At 40.4% G+C, this 9,899-nt stretch overlaps 1 protein-coding gene across 1 annotated transcript; it reads right to left on the bottom strand.

Annotated features, from left to right (window-relative positions):
- Positions 1 to 1,974: 1,974 nt before the first annotated feature.
- LOC131264437 (uncharacterized) lies at positions 1,975 to 9,878 on the bottom strand. Its single transcript, XM_058266740.1, has 6 exons — positions 9,856 to 9,878; positions 7,279 to 7,335; positions 4,568 to 5,015; positions 3,123 to 3,206; positions 2,191 to 2,441; positions 1,975 to 2,101 (listed from the first exon to the last, which is right to left on the bottom strand). The coding sequence occupies exons 1-6, from the start codon at positions 9,876 to 9,878 to the stop codon at positions 1,975 to 1,977; spliced, it is 990 nt and encodes a 329-aa protein (XP_058122723.1).
- Positions 9,879 to 9,899: the final 21 nt, after the last annotated feature.

Below are 9,899 nucleotides of genomic sequence, written 5' to 3'. Positions count from 1 at the left end.
CGTTAGTAGTGAAGCTTAAAAAAATAATTCACACTAAATATGTGTAGGAAAGAGATGTGTAGTTTAGTAGACATCTATGAAATCTATACGAAAAACATTAAAAAATGGCTACACTAAAATTTCATTTTGATAAATGAAACCTTGAAACAACCTTGGTTTCCATAGCCGGTAGTACGCACGTATTTGGCCTAATACACCGTGGTGCTCAGAGTTTCTTGTGCTCGACTCAATTACATTGCCGAAATGTATGTTTGTTCAACTAAAAGGAATAAAAAACAATAATAAAATTAATGTTACCGACTAGGCCGTGGCCATAGTGCGTGAAACGCGTGTCTACTCTAGTGTTCACGGCGTCTGACCCTATTTTTGACAAAAAAAGAAAACAAAAATGACGCAATGGCACGGTGTCGCCTGTTTCAATTAGAATGGATATTTTTAAACGCGATTCTAAAAATTGCTCGACGTAGATTTGTGAGAAAGTTGGATGAGTATGAGTGAAGAGGCTCCTCACTTGTCACAGGTAAGTGTACATAATGTGCCTTCATATACTAACTTTAATGGTTTCCATAGCCGGTAGTACATAAGCCATTTTTTACAGAGTTAATTTTTTCCAAACGAAATGAACGTGATTAACTTAACAAACCAGTAAAGTTGGTACGCTAGTAACCATTATCGTTACCATCTTTGATACGAAACTGTCCAGATTCTAAGGTTTTATCCTTCCATACAATCTCCAGAAATATATCTGAAAACCTCTCAGAACTTTCAAGAAAAAAGATACCAAACAGAAATACAGAAACAAATAGAAATCTATCAAATAGGATTTTTAACTTTTTTAATTTTTTTCATTTTTGAACGTGTAGTATTTTCAAGAAACGAAAAAAATAGACTGAAGATCCAATAACAAAAACATTAGTTTTTCTATAAATCACCCCGAATCGAAATAGGAATAAGTTTCGAAGAGTACGAGTGCTCATAAACATTAGAGTTAAGATGCGGAGTTTTAGAAAACATTTCATTATTTCCAAAATAAAACAATTTGATTACCGGGAGAGATATATGTTAAAGAAGTTATCAACGTATTTCGTACAAGTTCTCTGGTCAGTGCCACACTTCCGTTATATAGGTTTTGGAAAAAAACCGAATAATTCCTGCCAAATGAATTTGCAAAAAAGGTGCATATAAAATTACTTTATTTCGGATACATTTGATTGAATCGTAACAAAACCTAACACAACCCATGTAGATACTACTGATTCGGTTTATTTTGCAATAAATAGTACCACTCCTTATCTCAAAATTGTACATTCCAATTGTCGTGTTGCATCTGTGCTTATAATTGCGGGTTTTTTTCTTATTTTCCTGCCTAGAATATTGCATTGCGATAGGGGAAATGGCCACAAAATTGGCTAATAGATGAAAAGTGTTTGTGAGAAATTGGAATGCATTCTTGAATTAGGAATAAACATTGCATCGTAAATCACCCGTTGGTGGCTGCTCTTAGCTTGAATTGATATTTCGTTTATCTTTCCTTAGTATTCACTACAGCCTTTCAATTTTTGCTCAAGTTGCGTCACCTTCTGATTGCCGAAGGCAGCAGCAGATTGTCGGTTGAGAAATTAAAAATAGTTAGTTGTGGAAACCGGCAAAATAAATAAATAAGACATATAAATATGATTTAAATAATAAGGCCACAAAAACATGAGATTACTGCTAGAGACCATAAATAAATGTAAAAGCTAGTGGTTGGTCTATCTCGATGGCACAGGCATCTCATGCATTTGTGCAGGGAATGCGGTATCATAGAGACACGACCATCGGTTCTAATCGTTGTTGCTCAGTTGCAGCATACGGTCCCGGACAGGGTATCCGTACGCCAATGGAAAGGTCTAAAGAAATGGGTACGGACGGTAAAGTTGCTATTTGTTCCTCGCCCTCTTTCGATCCTCTGTTGGGAGGGCATTATTTAACGCCTTAAACTTCGTTACACTCCAGATAAAGCTGTCGGCAATCCACTCCGAAGCGTCCGTTTCGTCCAGCTTCGTAGAAGATGTCAAACGCCTTGCCCGTTTGCCGTTCAAGAATAAAGCTGGTGGCATAGCTGGAAGAGAGAGAGCAAGCGAGAGTGAATGAGAGAGACGTTAGTCACCAAAGGGTTTCTAGTGGTTGCCATGAATTAGGTGCACTTACGATCCAAGCTGGCAGAAAATGCTGGAACCACCGATCGCGCTCATGCAGTCGCTGTTTGCCTCACAAAGAAACTTCTGCATGCAGCGATCTTCGGGCTGGTTGGTGCCGCGAACGTAGCCCTTCATCATGGCCAGGCTGGCAACGGTTGCGTCGCTGATCACATCTTTCTTTCCCAGGCTCCGGGCAGTCAGAGAACGGTGAGAGAACGACGTCTTCAGGGCATCGAGCAGGTTCACGACAATGTTAATGAACTGGAATGATACATTGTATTTGTCTGGTATACTTGTGATGTTGCAGCTGGGTAAACAAACACACACGCACTCATTGGCACACATTTTGTAAGGTTGGGTGATTTTTATGAAGGCAACTTATTGATTGCAAAAGGAAAAGAATAACATATCTGAGTTCTGACATGAGTTCCGTATGTTGTGAGTAAAGCAACATTTGACAATGTTCAATTTGTCTGTGTCAAATTTTTCACACTAAACGAAATTGAGTGTATTTAATGAATTTCAAACCAATTTTTTAAAACGTCACACACAAAAGATATCTCGCAAGTAAAATTGAAATGATCTTTGGAAACGAAATCACATTTAAAAACTCCTTTAAATCGAGTGGCTTAAGAATCGTACCGATGATATAACTATAGACACTAATGGAAAAATTCTACAAACTTATTTTAAATTCATTTGTCAAAGCTCGAATTGAGATTAGTGCGCGGATTTATGTTCGATTTACACTTGTTGGCGTTACGGCGGAAAAATAAACATGTGTCCCATTTTAATTCGGAGGATATTTTGTACAAGCAGTTGGAAAAAGATATATTTTTACAAAGAACAAGAGAGTTGATGGAATATCCCAGAAGTAAGTTAGACAAACTAGACACGACACGACGAAACAAACTAGACACGACATAATGTACAAATACGTACCTCACCGGCCTGTTTTGCCATCGTATTAACTTGGTCGGGGTCTTTGGCACCAAACATGGCTGTGAATACGGCAGCTAGAACGTTCTAAATGTTTAGAGGGAATAATTTAAAATTAAACTACGCTTACAGAAAGACTGTCTGTTACAGTTAGGTGCTGGTGTAAATGTGGGTAAGCTAGTGGGTGTGGATGATTTAGGAGGCCCCACTTCCTTGCAGCGATTTCTACGCTTTAGGCAAACTGTTACCATGTCGAAAACAAGAGGCACAACATGCGGAATATTTATGGAAAATCTTCTTATCTAAAACATTTTATGTTAAATTTTTAAAAACCAAGTTAACAACTGTATAAATAACTTGACCTAGTGGTACTTTTAAAATTGTTTAAAAATGCGCGATTTTACTTGTTCCGGTTCTACTATTTTTAAGAGCGATAGTTGAATCGTACAGCAGAAGGATTCAAGTACCATTCCATAAGTATGATCTTATTCCATATTATTTCTGTCCTAAGAACTAATCTCACAATGCCCTTGATTTTAATAAATTCACTGCAAAAATAAAATGTTCACACCACACTGCCAAGCTTATACAACAATTCATAATGTTATCAATTTCCAATCGAAAATATATGCAAATCCGTAATGGAGTGGACCCAAATTGATGGCAAAATACCATTTGTATAAAAAGGTTTTAGATAGTTTCTAAAATGACCATTGCTTCCGCTATTGTTTGGCAAACCACACACAACAGTTTTGTGATGTAGATCTGATCGTACAATACATTCTTCAAGTGCCAATGCCAATTTGGCCAATTTATTGTTAAAACTGCTAAATAAAATGTTTACCGGTATCGTAACAAAATCAAATATTTGACTTTTTTTAAATGTGTACTTGTTTTGTTAATCGTTTTATTTTTTTCTTTTTATGAAAAGAGTTTTAAAAAATTACTTTTTAAGATAAACAAATAAAATTTGAAAGACAAAATATAACAACTAAAATTACTATGGCTTATGGTTCTCAATATTTTGAGCATTAACCAGCAGTGACTCTACATTATACAAAACAAGATCAATAACATAAAATAAGATTCTTTACAAAGTCGATTTTGTTCACTGTTTAAATAGTAATACAAACTCGTATTGACTGCTAAACTTGTTAACTCTTAACACTTCAAGAGTGAATCTAAACATTCTTACGTGATTTCAGACAGGTAGTTGAGCGATGCAATTTGCTTAATTGATGATTCATGATATCGATTGCATGATTTAACTGTTAGAAGCATTAAAGATAAATAATGGAATTTGCAATAAGGATATCACAGAGCAATTAGCAATGTTATGCGTAGGATTTTTACATGTTTGTTTACTAAAAAAAGCTACGAATCATGCCATCACCATTTCCGTTGTGAGTTCCGTCACGTACCGCGACACCCCCGTTCGCTTCGCTCACCTGCATCGGCGATCCACCGTTGTCCACCTTATCGATGCCGTCCCCAGCGCCGCCGCCTCCGAGCAGCGTGGTGATGATCTTCAGCCCCACCGAAATGACGTTGGCCCATGGCGACTGGCCGAACGACGACACGCCGTTGTCGATGTCATCCGACTTGGTCGGCACGTTGCCACCACCACCACCGCCGCCACCGTTGAAGATCATCTGCATCAGCAGGCCCAGCATGTTGGACCAGGAGAAACCGCCGTCCTGTATCTGGTTCGTCTGTATCTCCTCGATGTCGTCCAGCGCCACCTTTTTGATGGCGTTGGGCTTCTCCGCGAACTTTCTCTGCTCGGTCACTGTGTGTTGGTGATGCTGTTGCGGGAAAGCCCAGGTGCAAAGCACAAGGTTACTTAACACGAGTCCCAGTAGGATCAGGCTGCGTTCCGTTTTATGCGTCATGTTGCTGTAAAAAGAAAGACGGGGGAGAAAACCGTTACACCCAAGCAACGAATCATCGGGGATGTGGAATATTTATTACGTCAAATTGTATGTGCATTTGTTTAAACGAATTATTTGAACGAGCGAAACCATTCCAAAATTTCCGCTAACAAACGGCGAACCTATGCATGAACATAGTAAAAAATTCCGAAGGTCTCGACTTCACTCCAAAAAGGTAGAGTGTCGAGGTCAATGAAACGTTAAATTCCAGCTCTGACAAAAATAAAAAATAAAGACAAACAAAAAACACACACTCGCTATGACGCGCTTCGGAACGATCGATGACGGAAAGAAATGCGTGATATAACATCCGTGTATATGCAAAACTTTCTCTTTCTCCGCGCGGTTGCACGTTTCATCGAAACGGCCATTCGAAATAGCAGCGGAAGTATGCCATTCGAATACCGCCGTCATGGAAGTGGAATGCCTGAAGCTGTAAATTCTTGCACCGTCTAGTTGGCGGAGAAAAAGCAAAACTGTTGAGAATAATGAAAGTGTCCCCCGTGAGGACATCAAATGCTACGGAGAAATGACGAAAAGAAACGGACTGAAAGTGACACACAAAATCGGAACAGAACACGACCTCGATTGCGTGATAACCGGTGCCATATTCATTCGTGTTGGTTAGCCTATTATCGGCTGAGTAAATGCAGTTTACTTGTAGGTCAACGCTTTCCAGACTGCTTCTTGTGTGCACGAAGGAGCGAATTTCTTGTTTCTGCTGGGATCTTTGACCCACTGCTCGAATGTGTTGTGTGGTTTTCCCCGACCAACATGCTAGAAAAAATGATGATGATGATGATGATGATGATGATGATGATGTGAATGATAATGATTTGGTGATACTGGGGCATGAAAAGCCCAAGAATTCACAATTGGACCGGAAAATGAGTGAACCAAAGGTTGAGTTCATTTGAATGGTAACCAGAAAATGTGAACCGAAAGAATATGGCGGGTAATGAAATAGGAGAGAAACAACAAAAAAGCGGACGGAATCTTCACACCGAAACGCTCCGCATCTTTGCTGGCATCTCGGAAGAAGAGAAAGTTACCACCACTGATTATCGGCGTCCGCTTTGAGCGTGTGTTCCTACGTATGTCTTTGCACGTACGTATGGCTTTGCTTACGATGTCGAATAATCCACTCTGCCACAGAAGTGGTCGTAATTGTCATATATTGACGAAAGGCCACATGGGTGTATTATTATTGTGCATGATCAACAACGATCGCCGAAGAATGTTCCCAGCAGTTTTCAAAGCCGCCTTTTCTATGCCCTCCCTTCCATCCTTCGAACCGTTTCGCGTCCCACTTTAGCCGGGATTTGTGCATCGGCATCCGCTTACGAGCCACGATATCGTATTAGCGTTTCCATTCAAACCAATCAGGTCTCCCGTTTCGTAACCTAAATTAAACATAACTGTATACAACTTTCCCAATTCGCGCATGGCAGCGAGGTTAGTCCAATTCTGGCTTTAGTGCCAAGCCTGGTGTTGGCCGCAGCCGACAGCAAACCAGATACTCATATCATCGCAATTTGAATTTTGAATTTACCCTCCGTAGAAGGTCATGTTTTAACAATTTTTCCACTTGTGGAAGATTTCTTTAAATAACAGAAACAAACATAAAGTCACGGTTGAACATAAATTGTAGGACACAGTTTTGCACATCGATAGTAATCGATACCATTTTTCATAAATATCATTCAATTGAACCGTTGCATATTGTAGACTCTTTACTTCACTCTCGTCTCCAGATTTTAATGATGACTAAACATTGTAGGTTTTCGATTTGCTTAACAAAGCCTCCACTAGAAAACACTTTATCATGTTGGAACTAAATCTTTCATCTTCTACTGCATCGTCAGCCCTCGGAGACCACGGTGTCCATGCTTTCGAAAAACTTTCTCTCTACCACCGAACAACCGCTTTTTTGTAGCACAAAAAACACACTCAGATACACATCCACACGTACACACATTCACTTTGCGAGCCAAATTTATCAAAACCACTTTAGCGGACACGGCGCACATGACCCCACGATCCGGTCAGACCCCATGGCCGGGCGGAAGGGCGGAAACGAGAACAAACCTTATGTTGTTGTGTGGTGTGTTGTTTTCCTCCGACTGACTGGACTATTCGTGGATCTCTGCTCCGCTCCTATGATCGTAGTAGCTCCTTTCTGCACGAAATGCACTAGACGTCTGAAAGACGCATTGCCTTGAACTTGCCTTTTTATAAGATGACCCACTTCTTCGGTGGACTTTCTTCTTGCCTCTTCTCCGCTCCTACCCCTTCGGGCCGTTTTACAGTTACCGACCAGTGTTCGACCACACTCTCCTCGGCCGCCGAAGCATTGGTTTTAATACCCGCCAACAGGCACAGACGACTCGGATGAAAGAATGTGCGCTCGAAACAGGGAGAGAAAGCAGGGGCACAAAAGAGAGGAAAAAATATCGTGTGAAGAAAGGTAAAGAAGCATAAAACCAACACACATACACGCGCGCGCACAGGGCAGATCTCTCATCCGAATTAAGCGGCATAAATATGCCGGCACAAGGCGAACAACAAGATGGAAAAATATTGAAACAGAAAACGAAGCCAGCGAAGAAGGAAAAACCCAAGTAAAGGGTGGAAAAAATAGGCACCTTGGACACCGCAGTTCCGTTGATCTGTTCCGTGCCAAGGCCCAAGCCCAAACCCGGTCGGGTCCCTCCGTCTACCCTCGCGCGATTCTCGGGCAGATGCCACCAGGTTCACCCAAGAGTGGCACAGCTATGTAGGACGGATTGTGGTGATCTAAAAGTGTGTGCTGAGCTTCGGGTGGTGCTTCGACTAACACGTTTTGCCCTCCAGTACAGTCAGTATTTCGCACATTTTTCAGGAAAGTATCAAACAGCAATCCGATTCCGGACTGCCGTGAAAAAAAAACCTCACATTTGCAAAAGCATTTGTTAAAAAAACAGACATTATCGCACATGACCATGAAACCATGTTCCAATCACTTGCATTTTATAACACCTCCACATTTTTGCGATTAGTACTATGAACATTAAAAAAAAAATAAAATAAACAACTGCAGCCGATGTAGCCAAAATTACCTAGCGATAAGAATGAATCGGATGCAATTCTGGCCGTAATTGCTTTTACAATTATGATAATTTTTCACCACTCGCATTACGCACATTTCGTATTGTACACATGGTTCTCACTATCCTGATTAAGTTGCTTCTGCTTCTGAAAGGAGATTAAAACAGACGCAATTCCGCGATAAGGGAGAGAGAGAGAGAGAAACTGATAGATGAGGGTAGTAAGAGAGACACAGATAAAAGTTTCCTCGCCTGAGTCACCATTGATGTTACTTGTAGCGATTCCTCGGAAAGCATTGTTGCTCCTTGAAGAAGCAGCCCACGGCGGCAATCGCGGGAGCAATGGCTACGCAGGTCCATTGACCAAAGACTTTCCGTGACCGCTAGGAGAGGGGGGAAGGAGGTGTCTTGTAGAATGGAAAAGCTGCACGCTTCGGCCAGTTTGCACGTAATTAACGGCGAATCATCACGGCTTTTTTCCACTATTAGCTAATGCTTACGGTATCGGCGTACCTCTAACTGTTCGCACAGTCTCGCTCGGTAAGTGCTCTTCGGGAATTTTCTCCTCTGGAAGAGACTGGAATGGTCGGCGGTCGGTGGAGCCAGAAGCATTGCTTTGCAGGTTTTAGATTATTATCACGCGTTGTTCCCAAAGTACACTCTCGCCCGATCCGTTGTTTTAAATTCCCGTTGTCCCGAGGAGCCGGAGAGCCGCCCTAGAAGTTAGGATGACAGACTAATAGCATGTACCCCTGCAGACAATTAGATTCTCTTTACCGGTGAGTGTAATGTACTCGTATTCATCTACTCATGCTAAATATTCCTCCCAGTCTTGTTAACGGTTCATTGCGGGGTCATTGGAAGCCATTGGAATTAAAGGGTATGTTTTTTCCATGTGAAAATGGAACGCTCATGTCATAAGTCTGCGTATGTCTTATGCCTTTGAAAAAATTCAGATTTACGTCGACTGAAGACGTTTATTAATACAAAAAACCGGAAATGCATTCGCACTGAGAGCAGTTGATGCCGGATGTTTTCTTCTAGACAATCAAGAGTAAAACTGTGCAATGCGGACTAGCTTGATGCATAAGGTGTTGTTGTTGTTTCAAAACCTGTTCAATGAATCATCGTCGATGAATCGCCTTGAGGAGAGAGAAAGTTTTTGACTTTTTTTTCCTTACAATAGAAAAATGGCCAAAAGTGACTTTTTGAACAAAGTTGATAAGATTACAAATTGAAATCATAAGCTCTGCACAATTAAGCAATCTAACGACAATAAATTTATTAGAATAGCTTTAAAACGTTTACAGTAGGCCCCACCATGGCTTGAAGCAAAAATCTATGAACAAATTATTATGCTATTTGGATAATGGATGCTTTCGCTTCTGTTACGACAATGACCACTATAATCGTTATAACATAACAGTCGTATTTAGTTATATTCAAATTTACAAAATCTACTTCAGTTGCAATCAGTTTATTCTTTTTCCTTTTATTAACCAGTTAATTAAATCTTTTATTGGCCGATTGGAAATACCAATTGGTACAAATACAAATAATGGGATTTCCGTGAATAACATCACCCCTTCTTTTCGACGCAGTAATTGTAGATGAAAAATTGGTGTTTGCTTTTCACATGTTATATTACAGTGCACACGAACACTTTAAATTAATTAGTCACAACGACATCGTAAATTAGGTTAATGATGGTATACTTACCAACAGGATGGCACGGCAGACATTCATTTGTACAACCTTTTCTT

Source organism: Anopheles coustani, chromosome 2 (assembly GCF_943734705.1).
Source record: "Anopheles coustani chromosome 2, idAnoCousDA_361_x.2, whole genome shotgun sequence".
Classification (NCBI taxonomy): domain Eukaryota; kingdom Metazoa; phylum Arthropoda; class Insecta; order Diptera; family Culicidae; genus Anopheles; species Anopheles coustani.
The sequence above is the reverse complement of the archived record's forward strand: the minus strand, read 5'-3'. Positions and strand labels throughout refer to the sequence as shown.

Bases quoted from the DNA above. Each gene is read 5' to 3' on its own strand.
- LOC131264437 (XM_058266740.1), bottom strand. From the start codon at position 9,878: ATGTCTGCCGTGCCATCCTGTTG. The intron at 2,442-3,122 runs GTACGTATTTGT...GTATCATTCCAG, and splicing joins TGGCAAAACAGGCCGGTGAG to TTCATTAACATTGTCGTGAA. The intron at 2,102-2,190 runs GTAAGTGCACCT...TCTCTCTTCCAG, and splicing joins ATTTTCTGCCAGCTTGGATC to CTATGCCACCAGCTTTATTC.